Genomic DNA, 25,706 nt, shown 5'->3' on the forward strand with positions numbered 1-25,706 from the left:
TATTATAAAGATGACATACTGTATATTTTCTTCCAAAGCTTCCAACGCTTCTACCTAACAGCTCTGTTAAAGGGGTACACAACCCTAAATCATTTTTTTTAAAAATGAGTGTTTGCTGCGTACATGTCCTGGTCATCATTTTTTGGCAGTTAAGCATGGTTGTTGAAAACTTGAATTTGGGGCAAAAACCAGTTGCGGCACCATCTTGAGGTTAAGTAGTAAGATAAACACAGTTTGGCTGTTTGCTTTCTCATTGAATGAAGAGAGACTGCTGAGGGCATTTAGTGATTACGACGCAATCGTTCTGCCTCTTACACCCTCCTCACCAAGTTGGAGTTGGAATATCACTAGTGATGCTTCATAAACCAGTTGTCATATTTTTTGACTCCTCTAGATGGCACTTTGTTTGACGTGGGGCTGAAAGCACACTGACTTCCTAAACCCCTTTCTTCACATCATTTGCCAACTGGTCCACGAAACAACGCTGAAGATTAATTTTTCTATCACTAAATATCATCGCACTGCTGTTATCAATCAAAGTCAGCCCACATCCAACCCTCTCAATGGAAAGGTGATGAGGCAATAGTTTTGTACAAGACAAAACTATAGTAAAGTCATAATTTTCAAAACAGTGACTTGAGAATCATTACTTTTAGTAAATCAGGCTTTGACACATAGTGGAAGAAATAATTTCTGCTTTTGAAATGTATTATTATATACACTTTATGTATTTTATTTTATATCCGCAGTCCGCACAAAGTATAATATTTTTTGACACCCTTAATTCGCACTCTGCCCATCTCCACCCTTACTTATTTACAAATGCAGGCCGTGTCAAATATTTTTACTGTATGTCAAGAGCCACTGAAGAATAGAGGCCTCAAATGCCTCCCAGGCCATAGTTTGGACACCCCTGGATTAAAAACATAATAAATTCATTTGATCTTGAACGTTAAATAAACTTTATTGAGAGTCATTCAGAATTCCTTAATTCTGAATGATTTTGATTATGATTTTGGCTCAAGGATATTCAGTGTCAAGCAAGACCTGGGACTAATTCTGGTCTGTAAGTACTGTAAGTGTTTCAACTCCATTCCTCTTTATAAATTTATTTTATCTATCTTTTCCTTTTGGCATAAAACATACCAGAACAAGCCATCATAAGCCATAAGCCATATCGGTAATAAGTTTGGAATTCAGAAGTTTTTTTGTTTTTTTTGTTTAGAGGCTCGGTTTCCATATTTTCTAAATGGTAGATGAATACTGAAGACATTGAGTCTTGCGAAAAAATATTATTGGGCTTATTTGGTAGAATAAATAAATAAAACCTGAGTGTGTGTGTGTGTGTATACCATATATAACAATAATTTCTTTTCAGCAAAACCCTCCTCAACATACATTTAATAGTAGGTGGTACACATAATGAGATACTGTATTTTGATAACTCATCATCGTGATAACCCATTTATGTTTTTATCTCCTCTATTGCCAGCACTATTTTGAGGAAATGCATCAATATGTTACCGTCAAATGTCCATTAATGGGAGACACAGTGGCTGTATGTAGAAGCTGCCAGACTCTCAGTTCTTGTAATGATTGCTTTTAAAGAATATTTTTAACTCATGCACTTTATTTTTTCTGTCTGCCCATCAGTCATTTGGCCCATCCGGTCCCTAGACCAGTGGTTCTCAAATGGGGGTATTGGTACCCCTGGGGTTACTTGAAGGAACTCAAGGGGGTACTCCAGATAATGTCCTGCATGCTATTGCTCATATTAAGATAACTTTAGGTCGACCTGCAACATCTTTGAAGTGCTTTATGAGCGTAATGGCTGAAACTAAAACCTTGCACTTGCTGAGTCTTCAATTCTTGGAGCACCGGCATCCTGTGATCAAGTGATCAAGATTGTGATCCGGCTTCTGCAGACCTTGCTGATTGCCTGATCATTTGAATCAGGTGTGTTACAGCCAAGAGACATAGAAAACATTCAGCAGACAGGCCCTCGAGGACCAGAGTTGAGGACAGCTGATGGAGACTGTGCACCTTGCCTTCGCTGAAATTGAGTGGAATGAAGGGAAGAGCCCTTTCCTTTGGTCGGGAAACAAGCTGGCTGTGTTTATTCTCATGAAGGTGCAAAACAAGCATTTCTACCTTATGTGTAACAATACGATTGTTTTTTGAGTTGATGTTGCCGGGGGATAGATTACAGTGGAACGTGTGAGAGAATGTAACGCGCTTAATAGAGTTGCAATAAAATTTTAAGTAAGCAACTAACCGCTTTAATCGGCCACTCTAAACAGAAAAAGAGTGAAACACTGTGCTTTTGTGTTCAAACCAAAAGAATAAGAAACAAAAACCACCATTGCCCCCAGTTAGACCAGATTTGGTCTCACGCTGGGCACGAAAACAGTGCCGTTGTTTTTATGGAATCCAATTTAAAATGACAACTCTGACCATTATAATTTTCGGACTAAATAGTATTATACTAATGCCTTTCTCCTGGCTTGTACAATTTAATTATGGATATTGTCTCCACCACACATGATGCTATTGATCTCTTGTCCATGTTACTGTATATATCAGCTCTTGGTCAGTCAAGTACCACAAAGCATTTAGTTAATAGAAACCATAAGATTTATTAACTTCCAACAGCTATTACCTTCTATCTTTTACTATACATCATACTTTAATGGCATCCCTGTTGACCTCTGAAAAATATTGTAAATGTACAAACGAGATGAAGAAAATCACAGTGAAAGTAACTATGAAGAACACTATCTTTTTGACTTTGAATGCGTCGTGTGCTTTTGACTTTTGGGGGTTGTAATGCAAAGCTAATACTTATGCTGCGAATGAGGTTTTCTCATACCTCTGAAACCAGGCTACGATAGACGGTAACAGTGACTATTCAAAGTGATTACAACATATGGTTTCTATAAACTAATGCATCGTGGTACTTGGCACACCCACAAGAGCTAATATATAACGCCGGCACACGCAGATCAATGGCATTATGTGTGGCAGATTTTTTTTTTGTGTTCCATAACGTATTGGAATTACATCACATCTACTGTATTGTTTATTTTCAAATTGGTTATTTGGTTTGAAATCTGAAAGCCTTCAAAAGTGGCTGAATGTCTGACGCTACAGGAACATGCCCAGATAGCAGTACGCTAGGAAGCTTGGCCTGCCTTTGTTTAACTCTTTCAGTGCCAAGCATCATTTGAAAAATCTCTAGCGTGCCGATTTTGAGCATTTTGACAACTTTCAAGGCTGACAGAATATTGTATTGCATGACTATGTAGACACTGTGGAACCAATTGAAAGATTGGATTCCATTCTTTATCTAGAAAAAGAAAGTAAGATTCTACCTTACTGTTTTTTAGTATTCACTATTTGAAAACAGGTCATTTGAGTGACATTAAGCTATTTTGGACAAAAGGAGAAAATGTGCTTTTTTTTGTGAAAATATGTGTTTTCCGCGCAGTAGTGATTTTGGCACAAAATAAATAGTATCTGAAACATCTTCCCTTTCATAAAACAGGAACAAAAACTGAGAAAATGTGCTTTTGATGGTAAAATAACAGTTTGTGTATGCGTATAACTAAATTACAACAGTGTTAGATCGGCATAATAATAATGGGAGCGCTGGCCATGAGTTTTGTCTATCCATTGATTTAAAAAACAAAACAAAAACGTAGTTGATAAGAATTCTTGTCACTGGCACACAACCTAAGCATTTTACATGATGAAAATTTTCGTTATCCGCTCGTTATTCCAAATTCCTCTTTTGACACAGAGCATGGCAACAACCAGATCTTCATCTGCGTTTTGTGGATGAGATGGATAGCCTTGAAGCCTCTTACAATACAGTGTTGTGTGTGTGCGTGTGTTTATTGATATTGGTATGTGACAGTCATTCATTGTGAAGAGGTTCTGGTCTCTGAACAATTTTAGTTTATTAGTTACGTGTGATTATTAAGGCCATACATAAATTAAATTCCCTCTCAGATATTTTTCTAGCTGTATTAAGTCATATGTAGGCCTTTTCATTGGTTTGGGTGCTTTTACTCCTGATTATGTCTGTGTAATATTGCATATCTTGATCTATTTTCAATTCCTGACATTGCAATGACCAGAGGCTATAATGCTATCCAGATACAGTAGCAATGTTATACTAAAAAGGGTGAGTGGACATTTAATTTCCTCTACTTGTTCATTTCCATGACAAGAGTATTATAAATATAGGTAATTATTATAGTAAAGCATGACATATACTGCACATATTGTTTAAACCGTACTGTACTGTACTGTACTTGCCTGGAGGTTGCTTCCTACCTGGGAATGTAATTTATGTTGTGAAAGCTCACATGCATTTTGGTTAGAGAGTCTTCGCGCTTCTTTCATCCACGAATAAATCAACAAATGCACCACATAGCTTACAAAGCCATTTTGAGTGTTTAAGATGTAAAATACGCTTATTGGCAGGCTATTTTCACCCGTTTAAATTGGTTAATTTTACATAAAAATAAAAGACAAAATTGGGACAAAGGTGTACCTTTCAGCAAGACAATGATCCTACATTTATTGCACAATCTACAGAGAAATGATTCAAAATAAAACATATCCTGGTAAGACATGGCCAAATTGAGAATCTGTGGAAAGATCTGAAAACTACTGTTCACAAATACTTTGCATCTAATCTACATGGAATCTACGTGAAAACCTTTCACTCTTTCAATGTGCAAAGCTAAATGAGACATTGGTTTTTCAATTTATGAAAACAAATAAGTAAAAGTAATCAGGTATTGGCTCGGATATGGGGTATAAGGATCCAAAACCAGCAAAGCTGGCAGTCAGAGAGTTCTTACCAAAGGCCATTTAAATAATACGTAAACTAAATGACAAACAAGCTACAGTACAGTAAAACTCCTCTACAACGAACCTTGCATTGCAAAAATATCCCCCATTGTGAAAGAAAATCCTTGTATTAAAACGTTTCCTTCTTTCTCAATTCCTCATGCAACCAAAAAACCAAACAAACCCTGAAATGTTTTTTTCTGTATTTGCGTTGCACTGAAATTCACTATGGCGAAAACAAGCCTGCTGCAAAAGTCGAGCTTGGTTTATACTTGACGCGCCAGCACGCATTTTGGAACTCTTAATCATCGATGCGGCTTTCCCCCGCAGTCAGACAATATTCTCCCATACTATAGGTGGCAGTAAATGCACTCTTAACAGACAAACAACACTACTCAAGAGACAAAAGTAAAGAATCCCAATAGATTCAAACGGTCTAAATTCTTCCAAGCATTGTTTACGGTATTTAGATCACAATATTCCTTTTCAGACAATTCATAAAGGTGTTTTTACTGGCAAACTTCCATAAGTTCCAATACTTCGTCCGCCATGTTGTCCGCTCATAAAGAAATTCCAGAAGATACGTATTTTGGAAAATCTGTTCCGTGCGGAGAGGCGTGGTTGCCCAAATAATATCATTTTATTTACGGTATTTATGTTGCTCCTTATTGTCTAGAATAACATTTTTCTTCAACAGTGATTGGATGAGGTTATCACTTGAATGACACTGAGTAATTTTGTGTAACCACAGACACAAAAATGGCCACATTCAAACGCATCAAGCTGTCACCAGCATAATCGTCACTGGGCTTTTAAAGTGGCCTTTCACTTTTCTGATCGATTGAACAATTGTTTGGTCATGCCTAAAGCTCTGCAGGCTAAGTGGAATTGACATTTAATGCAGACACAGATGTGTGCACATGCATTCATTTTTGACAGAATTGTGGCAATAAATGCAGGCTGAGTGCTCACCAGGGAACAGTTAATTGTACCACTGATAGTCAAAGCACATTTTATGGTAAATGGATGGTTTCTGTTTTTTTTTTTTTTTTTTTTTATCTGTGTGGTACATTTTGTTTATGTGTTTCTGTGTGTGTGTGTGTGTGGGGGGGGGGGTGCGAGTGTGTAAGAAAATGTCACTATGACATTTAGATTTCTAGTCAACTTTCACAGTTCTTGCCTTTGATGATTTTAACTGCTGAGGCATATTTATTTACACAATAAATGGTTTTCTTCTGAATGCTTTTAGTTTTATTTTGTGTGTTAGACCACGGCCATTTGTTGCAATGTCGTTGTTTTCAACTGTCTTGTTATCTTTGTGCGCTTCATCCAAGTTTCATCCAGAGTGCTCTTTTATTCAGAGGTTAACACAGGAATTATTCATTGCAAAATGGCGTCCTCGTGACATTCTTTTGTGACCAGCTCAGCATGTATCAATCAGCAAGTTGATCTAACAGAAACTTAAATGTTTCTTTTGATCTCCACAGTAACAAAGATGGTCCTCAGTATACTACTGCAGGAACATATACCCATACAAGCTCATGTAATACCTCAAATCAATATTCAATTAGCTTCCTGCTGCGGGCTGTTACTAACATCCACTACAAACATTTTAAATTGGATTTCTGCTTCGCCAATTATTTACTGTTCACCTTTAGGCATCCTAGTTCCCACAGTGACCATGCAGTTGTAGAATCACAAGGATTACAAAGATGATCACACATTTGGACCACTATTGGGACTTTATTGATGCGAAAACTCCATCCTGAATATTTCAGCACATCGGTGATCATAGGTGTGCTGGTGTCATTTGTGAATTTGTGACAGGCGCAAATAAAATGGCATTGATTTCTCAGGTCTTTTAACTTCATGCAATGGTTATTATCAAATTATGTACCCGTTGATGTGGCGTGAGTGTACATTAAAGCTGCATTTTGGAAAAAAATGCTACTGCCACGATGTGGGATCGAATAGAAACAACACACTCCGTTCTTCATGTGCACGCTGCGCACACTCGTATGAGCGCAACTTTATTACTAAAAACTCAGCACATATTGGAATCGTCATAACTTTCGGTTATGTTTAGGAGAAACATAGGAGAAACTATGGAATTACAGTATTGGGTGATATGAGCAAATGTAAAATCCATTACAGTAAAATACTAGTTCCTGGTTACGACTGTGTGAGCTAATACAGCATAAGCATGCTGTCGCAGGGCGGGAAATTCAAACCCAAATCCAGTCTGGTAAAAATTCACCAGAGCCTCGCAGGACCGCCTTATGTACAACTATGGATTTAATTTACTAATTTAAAAATGTTTGAGTCATAAATGGGCAAAATAAATGTCTTTTTTAAAGATATTTTTGGGCAGAAGCGAAACTGATTTGTAACACTTTGGTTATGCAGCAGCACATATGGAAATAGAGCTGTAGCCTTCTGGTCCTATTTAAATGGCATGGATTAAGAAGCAACAGCAGTCTGATGATTGTTTCAAATGTAGGTTGATCACATGCGCATAATCCTTTGCTAACTATGCAGGTTTTGTGTGAAAATGGCATACAGAAGAGCTTATCTTCAGAAATGTTTATGGAACAACAAATGTGCACAGCTTTGCCTTGTCAAATGTTACTCTTTGCCTGCCCTTGTGTGTGCCAGTTTGTGTGTGTTATGGAAATGTCAATCTAAAATGAAAGTAAATAAAATTTGTACTTGAAGCAAAATGCCAAATTCATCCTTCAATTTGATCTACTGCTTATTCGCATAATGTCCCTGGCAGAGTTGGACGATGTTCCAGAAATGAAAGAATTCGGTATTATAGATATGTTGGATAATGGAGGTCACACATATGAAAGGTTGGGGTCAAAACAAACTGTGAGGTTGGCAACGGACGAGGATAGGGGAATATTTGGGCCAGCAAATGAAAATACATTGATTGGGGAGGATTTCAGTTTGTGTGGTGTACCAAGTTGAAGGGCTTCTTTTTTTGAACTCTTGAGCTAGAGATTTATCATTCATCCACACCTTTTACTCCCTCGGGCAGGTGATGGTGGAACAAACTGAGAATGAAGATTTGAGGTCCTTGAAAATAGAGCTCGGTATCATCAGTTTAGCAATGATAGGATATTCCATGCTTGCTATTGGCATGGCCCAAGGGGAGCATATAGATTGAAAATTGACTAGTACCAAGAACTGACACCTGGGGAACCCCACATCTGACAGTGTCAGGCTGGGATCAGGCTTCCCCAAGGACCACATACTGTTCACGACTGTTCTGCTTACCTTTTGGTTTTGCCAACTGTCAGGTCATTGGCAGATACAATCTCTGTGGATTAGCAGTGACTGTCACCCAAAAATCAGTTTACAGTTTATTTTTTCAACATATGCAGCTTGTCAAAGATATGCTTGGTCATTTAATTTCATGCGTAATGGGTGAGCAAGCACACTAAAAGCCCAACTATTTATTTATTTTTGTTACAAGTTAAAATAGACTACAGCATTTAGAAACCATTCATATTACACAGGTTGAAGAAAGACAATTTTGAAACCATTCTTATTCCGGTTTTAAGGATTCTACATTCAAGTGCATACTTAACTGCTGTTCTTTCATCCAATTCGACCTAACGGTATGTCAACTATTCCTTCAATCATGTGAATGTAAAAGGCCTGCTGGAGTAATTCAACTATTCAAATTGTCTCAATAAGGATGCAATGTTTAGCACAAGCTAAACATGATCCCCTTAGATTGACACTTACCAGAATGAGTGAACTGTGACTTGTGTCGTGTATAAGAATTGAGGTCGCTGTGTGGAACGAGAAAAATGTTTTTCTCATTGGAAACTCCTTCTCTCGGTGAGGGGAAAATGAAGTCCCATAAGATTCTACGGTACAGCTGCATGTACATTCCTGTTAGGTTAGGTTGTAAAAATATCTTAAATGTTGTTTCTTTACAATGTAGGTCATAGGTGAATGAAAAACAATGTGTGACAATGATGACATATTCATCCATTAGGTAAGATAACTATTGCCCTCAGTACTGTGAGGCTGGTAGACAAATGGAAAGCAAAGATGGAGAAAAAAAAAACGTGATTGCGTACCGTTTCGAACAGTGTGGGCGCCGTGGCAAGGCTATATGATGATGATTGCCTATATAGTATTTATAAGTCATTGTTTGCATTTTGAGCATACCATCATTTTTTTGGAGGAGACGTTTTACATTTGAAAGGTCAATTTATATTTGGTATTGCTGACTATTGAGAAACACACTTGTTAGGCTGTGCACCTCTGCTCTTTAGCAGTTACAGTATTTATTATTATACTGGAATACTAGGATACTTTTAAAATGCCATTTGAACATCAGCACAGTGTTCATAATTTCACACGAATGCTTTATTCATACTAATTATACCCTCTGGTGATCTGTGTTCTAAATGGCTGATAAATTATCCTTTCTCAGGTATTTATTTGGAATACAGTACATTAAATGTTAGAATTTTAACCTATTTCAAAGGAACGTTATGATTTGAATAATATTTCTGTATTTTTCAAATCACAACATTCTCTTGAAAGTAGAATGACGAAAAGGTGTCTGCACACTGTTGACTAGCTCCATTTTTGTCATTGTTTTACTTCACATTGGTATCAGTTTTAAAATGTTGCCCACTGCCAGTGAATGGGCTTCATATTGTTAATGTGTATAATGTTGGAGACTTTGGCTGTGATCTCCTGAAATTGTACCTCATGGGCTGCAGATCTCTTGACCAAAAACAGTGAAGCATGCAGCAATTGGTAAGCATTTGCTTACTTATCTGTATGGCAAGGGACAATTTCATTAGTGGGTTTGTTCATGTTGTAATCCCAAAAAGCACAAAATGTGATTGGCTTCCATAATTCATGTGTTTATAACCAGAAATGGTTTAAACTTATTTCATAGATATCCGTCAGTCAGATGTAACCTCAACAATAACTGTGTTTACCTGTACCAAAATAAGTACCCATTATTATGATTTCTCATTATTTATTTTTTTTAATATCCTGACCTGTCTATATATATATATATATATATATATATATATATATATATATATATATATATATATATATAGTCACTGGTGGTCCAAAACCTTTTATGATATGAAGAATAAATAAAGTTACCGTGTTCCCTTGCCACTTTGCATTTTATGCGGCGTCAGTGCTATGATGTTTTTCATGTCAACATTGATAATACCATAGATGTAGCGTTAATGACACTTCACTGTTCTATGGCATAGCCTAGAGTACCTATTGCAATAATACCACCATGGAGTCTGAACTATACTTATACCCTGTTAACATTTGGTCTTGTTCAGCTACAACTAAGGCACTTTTGGGTAAAGGTGAACCACTGCTCATCATTCTACATTGACGGAGTCATGGCATTATATAAGGGCATTTTGATCCCAAAGAATCAACAGCGGCAACAATTCTTCCACAATTCTTACAGGCTGTGTATGTATGGCAACTGTAAGTGAAAGACCTGTGTGAAGACATACTTGAGTATGTGTGTGTGTGTGTCTGCTTGTGTGTGAGGGTGCATGAGATTTGTGTGCCAGAGTACGGAAAGAAGTGCTGCATGTGTGTTGAAGCTGGTTGTAAAATAAAATAGAATGAATGAATATAAAATGACTGCTGTATTGTAAACTCTGCCTCCCTGTCATCCCGTATTTTCGGGCTCAATTTGGTCAACGTGCGACTGCCGCTACCCTGAGGGCAACGCCAGCTCTGAATAGAGGGTCTCCCCTATGTGGGCAACAAGGCGTGTGAAACATGAAAGTTGAACATGAAAGTTCTGTTGATTTCATTGAAACACCAAAAAATGTTGCTCTGTACTATATATAATTGTATGTATGATTTTCACATGCTCAGTGTATGCGCTCTCAACAGTGTCTTGGCTTCCTCCTGATGACAAAAAAGATGGTCTTTTGGAAGCTCTCCTTCCATACAAAGATCAGGGCATCAATCGGTTTTTGAATAGTCTGCGGTACGTGATCTCCCTGAAATGCTCCATAGGATTCTGTTCTAGGGCAAGCATAGTCATGAACTAGGAGGAAGCCAGAGGCCAGTGCGCCAGCATAATTGTCTGACGAAGGATCTGAATAGCTTATCTCACTAGCTAACAGCCGTCTAGTTATCTCTAGCTAGCATGTGGTATTCTGTACGGTCCTTCAGGGATATGGCTTCCCAGACCGCTGCCAGATCAGGCATGCTGATGAATGTTGCAGGCAGCAAACTGTTCTCCACGGCAAAGCCAGACTGAAATTCCTCTGACATTCAGTTGGGTAACCGCTGATGGAGAAAACAATGCACCAATAATGGATTTGCAACTATTACTTTTAGCTAGACACATTTATACAGAAAAGTATGTATTCGCAGCGTATTAAATAAATACATGCACAAAGCACATTTAAAGAGACAAATGAGTTGACAACCAAATCAGTGATGAAACCTTTACAAACCTTTAGGTGTCCCACTGAGCCAGTCAGTCAAAAAGCATGCGTAGGCTGAGCTTGTTATCTCTGCTCCATTTAACTGATTCACAACTTTGTCTCCAATGGTGCATGTGACCTTGGAGTGCACCACTGACTGAAGCAGAACTGTGGCAGGATGGCTGATATATTTTGCCATAGTGTCTTTCTCACAGGTCTGGCTGTTCAAATTACATGCTGAAAAGTGAGGCCAGACTTGATAGTCATGTAGCCTTGTGATGATTCATGACCACTCAATGGCATTTACAAAGGATAGAGTATGTTTGCTGGAGGGATATTAACAGCTTTGACACTTATGTAGCCTTATGATGATTCATGACTACTCATTGGCATTTACAAAAGATGCAGTATGCTTGATGCAGGGATACTAACAACTTTGACCATTTTTCATCAGTGCTTCTAAGGGGACCAACTTATAAAGAATATACACATGTCATAGAAAATGTTCATCATAATCTCATGTTATCCTTAACTGTGTTTATATTTGGCTTGCAGGTGTATATGTGAAGCTGTGTTGGTGGACAGTGGAATAATCTGTTGAACGGAAGATGAGAAAGAGCCGGAGTGTCCTCACAGTGTCTCCAAATAATGTAAGCCTTTGGGATATGAGTGGGTATACATAATTAAAATGTGTATTTTACTATAAAAATACCTAAATAAACAAAGTAGGGGCACTGTGCTATGGGATATTTTCGCGAGCCTGCCAACTTCAATTCCACAATGTGAATCACACAAGTGTAAAAGAAGTAATGAGGATAAAATCAGGCACATAAACATTCACAGATGAAAATAGTAAGGATTCAAGACTCCAGTAACAAGGTTGAAAAGCACAATAAGTAACATTACACCATGCTGAAAAGAGCGAAAATGCCTCAAGAAGGTAAAAGAACAAAATAATGAGGCAGGCTCATGGACAGAGGTATGTCTGACAGAAGTAATGAAGGGAAATGATGAGATAAGAAAAGTGGATCTGTAGAAGAAGAGCAGACGGAATTGAGCTGGGCTCTGAGGAGGAACCATCCATCCATCCATCCATTTTCTAGAGCCACTTATCCTCACAAGGGTTGCAGGCTTGCTAGTGCTTATCCCAGAGGACTTTGGACAGTAGGCAGGGGACACCCTGGTCTGGTTGCCGGCCAACTGCGGAGCACACAGAGACAAACTACCAACCCAATAACACATCTATGGACAATTTGGTGTGTCCAATACACCTGCCATGCATGTTTTTGGAGTGTGGAAGGAAGGAATCCGGAGTGCCCGGAGAGAACCCACGCAGGCTTGGGGGGAACATGCAAACTCCACACAGGAAGGCCGGAGCGAGGTGGATTTGGACTCAGGCCCCTGAATCATGAGAACTATGGGAATTTGCAGTGAGTTCTATCAATATGAAACATAATGCTGTTTATGGTCTTTTAGCTCTGCGTCGTTGATCATTTTGAGTAAGTTTGTGTTAGTTGACAAGACACAGCCTCTGGATCAGGGGTGTCAAATATACGGCCCAAATGTAAGGCCCGCGGCCTGGTTTTGGCCCTTGGCAGTGTTTAATCTGGCCCACAAACTTAAACGGGTTTGTGGTTCTCAAAGGGTCTATTTTCAGGAGGAAAAACATTTTTACCGATCATCAAGTTGTGGACCAGATTTATAAAACATTCAAATATATTTCACAGAAAAATTGCATTGTGGACCAAATTTTTGCACCATCTCAATATTTTTCACAGAAAAATTGCACAGTGGACTTGTTTGACCTTACAAAGAGTCTGGGATCTGTTTTGTTTTTTAGAACACCCCCGGCCCCCCTAAGTTCCTTCTAAAAAAGAGCTATCTTTAGGCCCAAAACTCAGCATTTTTATTTTGTATCAGTGACAAGTCAAATAATACACAGTCGGGTAACAATGAGCCAGAAAGTAAAGAGGCAAAAACGAAATGCTGTAGAAGCTTGTGAAGAGGAACAAAACAGTATTGTTGAAACAACAAAAAAAAAAAACATTCAAAGTCAAATGCGGACTTTTCTACCAAAATGGACTGTTATATCAGTGGTTGCAATAAAAAGATAATGACGGCTGCTACATGTAAATTCATTCTATTTTAATAAATTTACTGTTTTTTGCTCATGTTTTGTAAATGCAGTTAGAACCTTAGACTGACTTAATCCTTTTTATTGAGCAATTTTTAGGACTCAAACATTTTTTGTTTGGACTCATAGTTTTTTTTAGTTTTGCGAGTCCCAGGGACCTAACAGTTTTCATTGATAAAATGAGCAGTACTAAAAAACTATGGATCAAAACAAAAAGTGTTTGAGTCCCAAAAATATCTGATTTATAGAATAATAACTTAAAAAAAAACTTACTACCTACTTAATGCATAGGACTCCAGTCCTGGATTATTAAAATCATTTTTATTGGTGGACTTGCGGTCCAAGTGAAATGTTAAAACACATACTGTAATTACTACTATTAGATCTTACTACAGTACTACTTTTTATTGTTTCTTCATGTTTTTGTTAACTTTGTTTCCTTGTTGAATGTTTGTCTGACATACATCACTACATTGGTGCTTTAGTGTGACATCATACATTGTAAGTCTTTGAATTCAGAGGTTTTGTGCAATTTTCCCATGCTCTAATTTGAATTCAGAATTGTATGGCATCATGGCTGTTGCACTTGAGAGGTTTCACTGTATACTGTAGAAATTGCTTTGCATCCCACAAAGCTCTAATGTATGAATTGTTTTGAAATGAATCATCATGTATACAGATTAGCAAATGTTTTCTTTTCATGTTAATCCCTTTTAAACATATGGGGAAGTATTTTTAGGATGTATGAGTAGCTTTGTGGCGTGGTGCGAGTGGCACCTGTACACCTCGTGCTGCACTCTGCTGTGGTTGTGGGTGTCTAATAATGTTGCTCAAATAGTTTATTGCAGAGAATGTGGGTGTGCATTACTCAGTCACTCACTTTATCTCCTGTTGCAAGTTTGAACATTATGTGCTTTTCATTCTGCATGAGAAACACTTTCTCTTACTTTTTTCATTTGTTTTGTGCCAATTCTCGGTTGAACTTATGTACTGGCATATATTGAAACACACTAATTGCTTTTTCACATATACTTCCCCAGTTCATCCCAGTTCAAATCACCACTTTGCGCTAGACATGTGCTAAGGATGAAATTGTTGTAGTAAATTATGTGTTGTATTAAAATCCATGGAATCAAATATGATGAGGAAAAAAATACAGCAGATGATCATGACCCAGAATGTCTAAGACAGGACCAGGGTAGAAAAGATACCCATTCTCACCAGGCTTCCACTTCTCTATTTTTGGACACGCCCACATTCACTCTATCCAACGCACATTCACTTTCTCTAACGCGCATTCACATTTACACAGAGCAAAGGTGCAACTCAACAGCTGTTCATTCTCTAATTAGAAAGCCATCGAAGAAGGCCTTGCCATGGAAATTGTTCATTCATTCTGCCTTCATTCATCGTTATGAGAAGTTTTTATTCTTTACCTTGCATCTTACCTCCCTTTTTTGCTGTATATGTCTGCCCTAATGAGCAGCAGATGCTTCCCTGACCCCCTTTTTCTCTTGACTAGTCAGGGGAATGACGTTGGATCCACAGCAACAGTGATAGTTGTCAATCAAGGCGAACTTTGACCTATTGCGCAACTCTCCAGTGCATCATCTGCCATTGTTTGGTGATTATTGTCATTGTGTGCTCTTCATTATTTCAGTGCAATGAGTGTGCCCCTGTAAATTCCATGCACTAATATCCACATGGCGTATTATTTGTTTTATGCAAGAAACATATTTTTTTTCACAGCCCTTATGCTGCATCATGCTTATTTACTTTGTATTTATAGTCTGATATAATTCATCAGCTCCAGTTATTGTGCATTTGGCTGCATTGATACAACCAAATGTTTTAGTTGATAGGGCTGTAAATATATTATTATTTACATAGCATGGAAACACTTAGTTGAAATGTTTATGTGTGTACGTGTGTGAGATAGAGAGGGTGGCTTGTAGAATCGTACTTTAGAGAGAAAAGAGGACAATATGGAATTTGTATCTCAATGTGTTCTTACCCTTTGTTACCATTCCCTCGACTATCATTCTCTAAACTATTTGTACATGTAAAGAAAACACAAAGCGAAAATGACATAAATTGCCTCCAGCCAGTTTCACTGAATGCACTTTTATGTTGAAGCGTGAGTCTAGCCAAATTCATCAAACGTCACATGTTCTGTTCCCCAGAGAAAGTGGGCAATTTATTGTCACAGGCAGGGGGTTTTGGCTATTTCACAGAATTGCCATTGGATGATTGTTCCTTCCTTCCTTCCTTCCTTCCTTCCTTCCTTCCTTCCTTCCTTCCTTCCTTCCTTCCTTCCTTCCTTCCTTCCTTCCTTCCTTCCTTCCTTCCTTCCTTCCTTCCTTCCTTCCTTCCTTTCATCGATCGATCGATCCATCCTTCTATCTATCTATCTATCTATCTATCTATCTATCTATCTATCTATCTATCTATCTATCTATCTATCTATCTGTCTGTCTGTCTGTCTGTCTGTCTGTCTGTCTGTCTGCCTGCCTGCCCGCCTGCCTGCCTGCCTGCCTGCCTGCCTGCCTGCATAACGAGCCATTTTTCTAATCCTCAGATTTTAATGGTACTAGTAACTAATCTAACAATAACACCGCAAACCCTGGAGCTCCATACAATTCCCATCTAAATACAGTAGGTGCGGTTGCAGGCATAGGTGGGTGTTGCTATTTGCGTTGTCTCTGAAAAGCACATAGCTCATACATTTGAGCACACATAGTTACCCATGAACATGTTATTTCAAATAGTTCTAAGGTGTTCATTTCATTCCCTCCCTAGGCCACTCTCCTCGTCTCCCTCCCTTGAAATTCCTTCCTCTACCAGCTCATCCTGCTGTTCCTTCTCTTTCCACTTCAATCTCCCTGACCAAGAGCTCTCTCTTGCTCTTTTTCTTTTGCCGCCCTTTCAATCCCTCCCTCGTGATGGAAAGCAGGTGCTGTTTTCTCAGCTCATCTCGTCATTTCCTCCCTCTGGCTATGTTGCCTTGGCATCAAAATGGCAAGTGTTTCGAGTGATTAGGTGGTGGTCGGAGGGGTGGGGGCCAATACGTGCCCTCAGATTTGTCAAGGACACAGGTTTTACAAAGCGTCTAGCGGGAAAATACATTGGATTCGAGAGCATTTCATGTTTTCATCTTTCCCTATTCCACATCGGCATAACAAAGACAGACTATATTTGTCATGATTTAAAATTGAACAATTTTTGAACAGATTAGATTAGATTTTACAGTGAGCTCACGTTTGATGATTTTTAATGGCACATTATTAAGGTGCGATTGGACCTTAGTTGGGAATCACTGTACTAGAGAGATTATCAATCAGTCATATGCTCTGTTTGTGCATCACGTACAATGAATCAAACAGATCAGTGTGACGCTAGTATTTCATTCATTCAGTGGCTAAGTCAAACCCATCCTCCATACAAAAATGTTGAATTACACTATCTATAACTAACACCCATTTTCATATTGATTGAAAATTAAAGCTTCAATGGCAATTCCTTTCAGTCGTGCAAAAAATATCTATTTTTTGTTATTGTTGCTAAGCTGGCATCACTTGCAAATCCATCCATCCACGCAGGCTAGGGGAGAACATGCAAACTCAACACAGGAAGGCCGGAGCCAGGTGGATTTGAAATCAGGTCCTTGAACTGCCGCATGTGTTTTATGACTCTGTACAGCAAGTTGACATGCTGAGGAAGTCATCTTTGCTAAATTGTTGTATGATTTTTTTTTTTTTTTACCAGTAGAGGTTACATAACGTGCATATATCTGCCAGAGAGGTTTAGTCTAACAAATTTGCGCTGTGTGGTTGCTGCGATATGTCAATTATGTTGAGTGGCATCTGAGCGGTCCAAACAGATTCCAGGGGTGGCACTGACAACTCTGACCCAAACCCTGGATCACATTTGTCAAGTATAACATGTAGCATTGAAAACATCTTTGCCATCAGACAAGAATGAAATTCACTCCATCTTTCCTGTATTTGTCTCCGCCTTCTTTGGCCATTTCTTCTGTCAGGTCATTTCATGGTGAAAGAAGTAACACATGACCTTACAGTAGCTGGTCATTGAAGGTATTTGAATGCTACCCTTCTTATGGATACACATGTGGCAGCTTCTTAAGACAGTACAATTTACTGCTTTGTAAAAACTCATTCAATGTGTTTTATAAACAAGGACATATTTGTGGCTAAGAGGAAAGTTCACTCTAGTTGCCAGACAGTCATGATAAAGACACAATTTAAAGAAAAAAACGAAAAAGAAGAAAAACATTTAAGTAACGCATTAACTAATTCTGACAGCAAAATAAAGGATTCTGTTGCATCACTTTCCTTGTTAGTGTGTAGTTAGTTCCGCAGGCCTTGAATCTGTGGTGTCAGGCAATCTGCAGAGGATAACTGGCCATATGACGTATCTACCACTGGCATCTACTGGTATCTACCACTTAAACTAACAACAGGTCTTCATGATTTCGTGATGCATTTTGGAACAGCGCCAACAGCGCCAGTGCCAACTGTTGAATTCCAATTCCATTTATTGAATGTCCCTTATTCATGTGAGTGAGTGAATGACTGCATGCGTGTATCTTAGCCATATCCCTCATTATAATAATTCAACAATGGTCACGTTGGAATACGTAATTATTAATGCACCTACTCTTTTGTGTACTGCAAGTACACTAGATTAGTATCTTATGCCCAATTATATTTCTTTAGGTTAATGAGCAAACAACAACAAGAGGCTGAACATCAGTTGTTTTGGAAAAAAAACAACTGCCTCTCAAATGCAGACAAGAAATGATGACTATATGAAAGTGCAGTACACAAAGTACAGATACCAAAACACAAAGTCACAAATCTGTCCAGTTCAGATCAGTGTGCTTTTAAACCCCCCACACCCCCCAAAAACCCTAACCTTTATCCATCAAGAATTACTTTTTTAAATTCCTCCATAGTCTTAAACACAGCTGCAGTGCCCCTTAGTGGGAAGACTTGTGGTATTCAGTACGCGTTGAAGAAATACTACTATTTAAGTAATTTAAACTGTTTAGGATATCTACAGAAATAAAGTTACATTGCTCATTATAATCGTATTTTTATTTCAAATGAGAGCTGCATCAGCATAATGTAACCTGAGCAATCCTAAAATGGCCTAAAATTGCTTCATCTCTCTGTTCAGGATGGCAGAGAGCCGTCAGACTGTTGCCTCAGCGAGTCTTTCACTTCACCGACATGTACACTGGGGGTCGGCCTGCGCAGAGGCCGGAGGCGTTTTTCTGGCAACCTGCAGCTGCCGCCGTTGTCGTGGCGTCAGGGTGAGAGGGCTCGGACACCTGACGATAAGGTCATGTCCCGACCTACATCTTTACCTTTTGGTGCCCCTCCCAGGATAGATATCACACCAGTTGACCCCGAATGGTGAGTACATTTTGTAGTTATAATTCGCAATCTTTTGTTACAAAATGAAAATGTCTGTGAAAAAAAAACAAAACTCACAAAAGAAATACAAGGTATATTTATCCTATACCAAGTAACCATATGTCATATGTGGGTAAATGTCGTAACACTGTATTCGACTAGTAGCCGTGCAGAGTGAATGGCAGAGGCGATTTAGGGGTGCTGATCTTCCAGTCAGGCAAGCTCAATTTAACCATTGCATATTTTAAGACAATTTTACTCCCACTTTTATGAAACCAGATTATTCTTGCGATTATACTTTTAAATATTGTGTTCCAGCAAAATATGACATGTTAATGTTTACTTATAACACACTTAGTATCATTAAAAAAAAATAGATAGCTTATTTTTAAAGGGACAAACATCCTAGGACTAGGATTCAGAGGTGCATAAGCATTAAGCACCTCCAAGACAGGCGATAAACGCCCTTAGTGAAATGTTCTTTGCACCAAAGCAATGATGTGCTTTTCTGACAAATAATGTTGCTCAATGGGACTTAATCGTACAAGGAAATGATTGCTTACTGCCTGCCTTTATTCAAAGGTCATTTTTATGTACCAAAATCCAATTAATTTTACACCAACGTTGCAATTTTATACCTGGGTTTTTTTATGAGTTGCAATTCCAGTTTCTTCCACAAGAGAGCAGTAAAAACATAGGACACAGTTTGGTTTACATCATCGTCATCGTCAGCATCATCATTTAAAACATTCGGCATGTGTCCTTCTTGTTAAGTTATTACTTATGCAGACCAATTCACTTCATAACTTCTTAAAATTTGGAGTAATGAATGTGTAATAATCATAATTCTGTGAAAAGAAGTAATTGGAAAGCCATCACTTTCGCCTTTCTCATCCTACATGGACATTCATTGACTCAGATCCTTTGAGGCTCTGATGACGGCTTCATGTACGCCATCATTTTTTCTGTTGGATGTAGCTCAGTCCACTTTGTAATAATCATGGCAGGCTAAGTGTTGTTCTCTGGCAGACATTTTAAGTGCTTACCCTCCTGAGCATCCTCTAATTGTGATGCATTTTTACAAAATAAAATGTTTTCTATTCTATTCCCCCCATGCTGTCTGGGTTTCCACCTATCATCCAAAATCATGCATCTCAATCGAGGACTCTAATATGGCCACAAACCAAATGTTTAAATCTTCACTTATACCTATGGTGAGATTAAATCCGTGCATATTAGTGTTACAATTCTCCTAATGCAAGTATATGTTAAACCCCATAAAGATAATGCACACTAAAATAACAAAGCTCTTTGAAGCTATAACCTGTATTTGTTCCCCCTTTAACTGTCTTCACGCTGACCCATTCATTATTCTTCCATGAATGTCCTCTGTTGTCTGAGTTTTTCCCACTCCCCCTCTTTACTCTGTTACTCCACAAACCTTTGTGTATCAATTTATGTCTTCTAATCGGGGTCACAATGCACCGTTGTTTCCCCTCACAAGCAAAGCATGTAATATGAAAGAGAGTGTTAAGAAGAGAGGAGGTTATATAACTGGAGACACTACATTAAGGCTCTCATATCAGGACATTAGCTGACACATAGACACCCCTACCCCCATCACCAAAACCTGACCCACTATTAGACATGCAAGATCCACTTGCCTTTGGCATGAACAAGTCCCAACGCATATTTTCCTTGTTGCAAAGGTTTCACTGTGAGATGCTATTTATAGCACAGTTATTTTGCAGAATGTCCCAAGTAAGTGTCTTTTCAGTTATACTGCTCAGAATACAATTTCTTTTCTTTTATTGTTTTTCAATCTGCCTACGGCATATTCTGTAATTTTAGTCTTTGAATCCTTTTGACCAATGCTGACTTTGTTCAAAGGGTGTCAGCAGAGAAGGCAGCTCTCAAGACCTACTTTGATAGTCTTAATTTTATGAATGTGCACTGTGCTTTTATTCTAACATTAAAACAATGTCCAAATGTGTGTGTGTGTGTGTGTGTGTGTGTGTGTGTGTGTGTGTGTGTATGTACATTTTAGCAGAGAGACATGAGGACAACTTACCTATTTCCTTTACGACTTTGTCAAGGCATTGATGGAAACTGAAAGTCAAACTGTAAAGCCTTTTATTGTCTGGGCTGAAATGAGTTCTAGTGTAATTCAAATAAGTCTGTTAAAAAATTCTCGATTCATTTTTTTCTTATTATTAGCATTATTTCTTATGCATATTAGTGTACAAACAGAAAAAATATGTGAAGCCAATCACAGCAACAGTTGTGATTGCTTTGCATGAGAGCAAAACCAGAAATGCACCAGAAATGCAGTTAGAAGGCCAAATTAAAAAATAAACATTTACCAAACATTATATGGACACGAATGCCTTGGTATGCATTTATTTTGAAGTTTTTCCCAGCAGTCTGTCATTGCATAAGAACTTGACTAGTTTTTCTACTGCAACTCCTCTTCCCGACTCTTCATACAAACAACACAACATTGTTCTGAAATCCCGTTCAGAACTTGGGGAGCTCACAAACAAATGAATCACGCTGACATTGACATACTGTCACAATGTTTACCGGCCTAGCTGCTAGCTAGCAGCGCTCAACCGCACTATATAGGCAGATGTCATAGATGTAAATGACTGCACACTTTGATTCTCATACAGTTGCCATTGCTACTGATCACATTTTAGTAAACCATGCTGACTCAAATGTGCTGTTTTTGTCGGCAGATTCATCTTTTAGGCCACGATTATGGTGAAAGATTCATGTAAACTGACAAAAGTAGTGTGCTGCTTAGCATAGTTAAAAATGAAGTCAATATTCAATTCAAATTTTCCTTAGGCTATCCGAACACCAAAAATATTCGATATCAAAGGTGTAGTAAAGGTGTAAAAACAAGTAAACTGTAAATAAAAAGGCTAAAAAAATGTTGGCTATTTAACCTTTGACGTATGTAGTGTTTCTCACTGCTGCGGCTCAACCAGTTCATTCAGAATTTTTTTTCATAATTTTTTCCATATTTCTCCTTTTTATCATCACAGGTTACCTTCTGTAGTGGCATTACAACATATAATAAAATGTGTTGTTTGGATGTACGCTGCATGTTTAAAATTATGGCTTGCATGTTTAAAACAAAATATTTTTTTATGTTCTCAATGGAACAATGTGCAAATGTTGTAAAGAGAAAAAATACATGTGTATGGCCATCTTACATTGTCTCTTTGAAATCATAACTCTTCCAAATGTAGGACATATTGGATATCTGTCGATCTGAGTGCATAAATGGACAGATTGGGTGTACCCGGAGGCACATTCAGTCATTTGGAGGCCCAAGGCAAAACCAGAGATCCATATCCATGTACTGCTCTTACAAAAGTTTTATTTTGACCTCAACCACAAGGTCTGATCCGAAGATCCTTCATGATTACAATCTGATAATTGACTCATCTCAGTTTTTGATGCAGTCGATAAGAATTTTATGATAACTTTTTATAGTTTTCTATTTTGATCACTTTATGATTCAGTGCATGTGGTGAAAAGCGTCTCTTGCTTGTTCTTTTCTGGTGCATCCCCCTCAAGACAGCAGTGCTTGCTGTTGTCCGTTACACACATTCGCTGTCACAGAAAAAAATCAATCCATGAAACCATTAGTTTTGATTTAAGTAAAAATAAAGTTTGTTTTACTCTCACCTTCTTCATCACTCCACAAGGGGTAACTTGGCCTAAATTTCCTCATAATAGCGCCAACCACGTTTTTTCTTCTTCATCTTCTTCAATCAAGTCTGCACACGTGCCATAACATGAGTGAATGGTAGGAACATAGAAAGGCAAACGGTCTAAATGAACATAACAGATTACAATTTTTTAAGCAGGTGAATAAGATCAAAACTATAATGATTATGTTATTAAAAATAACAAACAAAAGCAAAACAGCAACCAAAACGTGAATAATTAGTTCATTTAGGGCCTTCTGGAATCTGAACACTGAGGCAATTGTCTGTTTGCCTTTGCCTTAGGTCTGCCCCTGGCATTTGTACCAAATAATGTAGATCTGTGTTTGGTTGTTATCTGGGCATTGAGCAACTTCGATGTCATTTTCAGTTGACAGCAAGTGGGAAAATATATTTTTATTTTATGTATTTTATGTGGAAAAACAGTTGTTGACCCATCAGCAAAATTAGAACTGACATTAAAAGTGACCAAATGGTCTGCTATACAGTTACGGTCACTTTCAAATCCAAATACACTTTGAAATAAAAACAGTGTCAAAGATTAAGGTCAGGTAAACGTAAACGTCAGGTATTAACTCTTGATCATGCACAGCTGTGAACTGAATCTGTAATCTGGGCAAAAATTCTAGTGTATTTACTTTGAACAATATAAATTATAAATTATTATTTTCATTTTTCTGAGTTTTAATGTTTTACATACCAATTTTGAGCTTCCTCAAAGGCGCTTTAATGAAATGCAGTATTATTATTTTTGCCATGTAATCCAGTTGTTTGCCTTTTTGTGCCCCGCTATTGATGGGCTAACTCTTCGGGTGCACCCTGCCCACTGCCCAAAGATGGCTGGGAAAGACGAGGTTACGCGGTCAAGATATGGATGGAATTTCATCCCTATTTCTTCATGATGTCATTGAATAACATAGGTATTAATCTGCATTCCAAGCTTTTTATTATTTTTTTTAATAATGAAAAACTCACCGAATTAGAGGGTGTTTTTAAACCTTTGAGTGGTACTATATATTCCAGATTCACATGGCTAATACTTTGAATTTTTTTTTTGCTCCTTTTCAAAATGTAACTTTCTGGTAGTATTGACCTTTTTCCCATTATAAATATGTTCCTCCTTTCTGTGGAAATGGTTAGATAGCTTCCATTCAGAGAAAAAAAAATACATACAGTATTCATGAATGTGTGTGGGTGTGTGTGTATGTGAGAGAGAGAGAGTGGGAGAGAGAGAGGGAGAGAGAGAGAGAGAGAGATTGTTAACGCTACAGTGTTTTAATGCACGCTTTATTTCAAATGACTTTTATGCACTATTGCATGTTAGTGTTCATTCAAATCAGCTGACCTTTTGCGTCGTGTGCGTGTTTTGGTTCCGGATACCCATTAAGCTGTTTGCCTTAATCGCTTATGCACTTTTTTTTCTTGGCCTCCACTTGCTGCTTCCCTTCCCCACTAAAGGTCACACCATCATTAGAATTACCACAAATCCCCTCTATAGGAAAAAATAATAAATAAGTCAGACAACCTGTTACCGAGCATGGCAGCTTGTCGTCACTCCAGCAGCCAGCCAATGGCGTCAAGCGGAGGTGTGGCTTGCGCTCGCTGCATGCATGCTCTGGGCTCCTCAGCTGTGTGTATCCTGAATGAAAGAGCAAGTGAAGCATTTCCCTGCATGTTGGGCTCTGCTCTCCACTTCGCTTGTAAAAGTGACGAACAATCTGACTCGCTGCTCTAGGAGCTCTTGGAGACACTGTGCGCCACACCGGGAGTGCCTTGAGGGAGGTTTGGGCTGCTCTCTCACCGAGAAAGTCAGTCAAGCAGGAGATGATGGAGAGAGCAGAGCAAGACAGGAGGATGCAATTTTAAGCCCCTGTGAATCTTTCATAAGGTCGCTCTCCAGCATCAAACTGCGTGGATGGACTGCGAGAAGGAGTTGGTCCCGGGATGTGCTTCTAGTTGGAGCCAAGAGTGACACAGAAACATGGCAAGAAGCAACTTCTGTGCCATCTAGACTAAGAAGGTGAGAGGCAGGGAATTCTCCTGTTCTCCAAGGAGTTGGATGTAATTCTACTGCGCGTAAACGCCTCTTGAGAGCCTCAGCTGACAAGACGACCAGAAGAAAAGCACGGTGCAGCAGAGAAAGGGAGTGGGCATGACTGCTGTCTGGCTAATCCCTAAACACCTTCGTAACGGCGCCGAGGCGAAGCAGCCCCAAACGACGCAAAGGGTTTGTTGGCTATTTTTGGGGCGCGCGTATCTATATGACTTATCTGACTGCATCTAATCCAAGAGGAAGCCTTTCTATGAGCAGCTGACTGGACAAAAACTGGCTGATTTTGAAAGTCATCCAGCCCCCGAAGATGTCCTCAAACGAGCTGAGCGTTGAGATGGACTCCTGCATCAGGACATTCAAAGAGCATATGCATCTGGAACTGGAGCCCCCCAAGGTCCCCGGTGTGACGGGAGGGAAACGGTGCGCTACATCCCCGAAACTTTCCCCACGGAGCTCCCCGCGGCTTTTCCGCAAGCTGATGGTCAACAAGAGCATCAGACAGAGGCGACGCTTCACTGTAGCTCACACCTGGTAAGGCTGATGGGAGAAACAAGGTGGGGACAAACCCTACTGGGAGTGAGCATGGGAAAAATGGGTTTGGTGCAAGGGATGGGACATGGTAGATGAAATGGAAAGACAAAATGATGAGGAAATTGGATATAATTGAGAAAAATAGCCTGTAGCGAGTGGATGGAGAAACCAAGATAAGTGGCACTATAAACAAACAAGAGGGATGAATCATGGAGTCACAGTGGAAAGAAAATGGAGCAAATGCAATTTTGTATCGTGAAAAAGTAAAAAAAAAAAAAAAAAGACTCATCCCTCATAAAACAACTAATTTCAATTTAGATTCAGATTTCTTGTCTGAGTGAGGCCAGATAAAACATGACAACTGTACGATGATTTGCCACCGGGCTAAGAAATTATGTAATGTAACAACAAATTACATACATGATTCTCTGTCCTCTTTTTCGGTCTACATTTGCTCTTTTCTGTTGTGTGTTGCATTCTCATGAGCAT

General features: G+C 38.7%; 1 protein-coding gene across 3 annotated transcripts in view; it reads left to right on the plus strand.

The window, feature by feature from the left end:
* pde4ba (phosphodiesterase 4B, cAMP-specific a) overlaps positions 1-25,706 on the plus strand; it is a 118,847-nt gene that overhangs the window by 823 nt on the left and 92,318 nt on the right. The window contains exons 2-3 of one of the 3 annotated variants that reach the window (XM_088425176.1): positions 11,877-11,971; positions 18,655-18,893. In XM_088425176.1, coding sequence (XP_088281302.1) covers positions 11,930-11,971; positions 18,655-18,893 — 281 coding nt within the window. In that variant the 5' untranslated portion in view covers positions 11,877-11,929. Of the gene's footprint in view, positions 1-11,876; positions 11,972-18,654; positions 18,894-24,288; positions 25,218-25,706 lie in introns of those variants that run through there. The other 2 variants (XM_088425181.1, XM_088425177.1) reach the window with 2 other exon arrangements.

The sequence above is a fragment of the Hippichthys cyanospilos genome, chromosome 10 (genome assembly GCF_059441005.1).
Source record: "Hippichthys cyanospilos isolate Australia breed blue-spotted pipefish chromosome 10, RoL_Hcya_1.0, whole genome shotgun sequence".
NCBI lineage: Eukaryota > Metazoa > Chordata > Actinopteri > Syngnathiformes > Syngnathidae > Hippichthys > Hippichthys cyanospilos.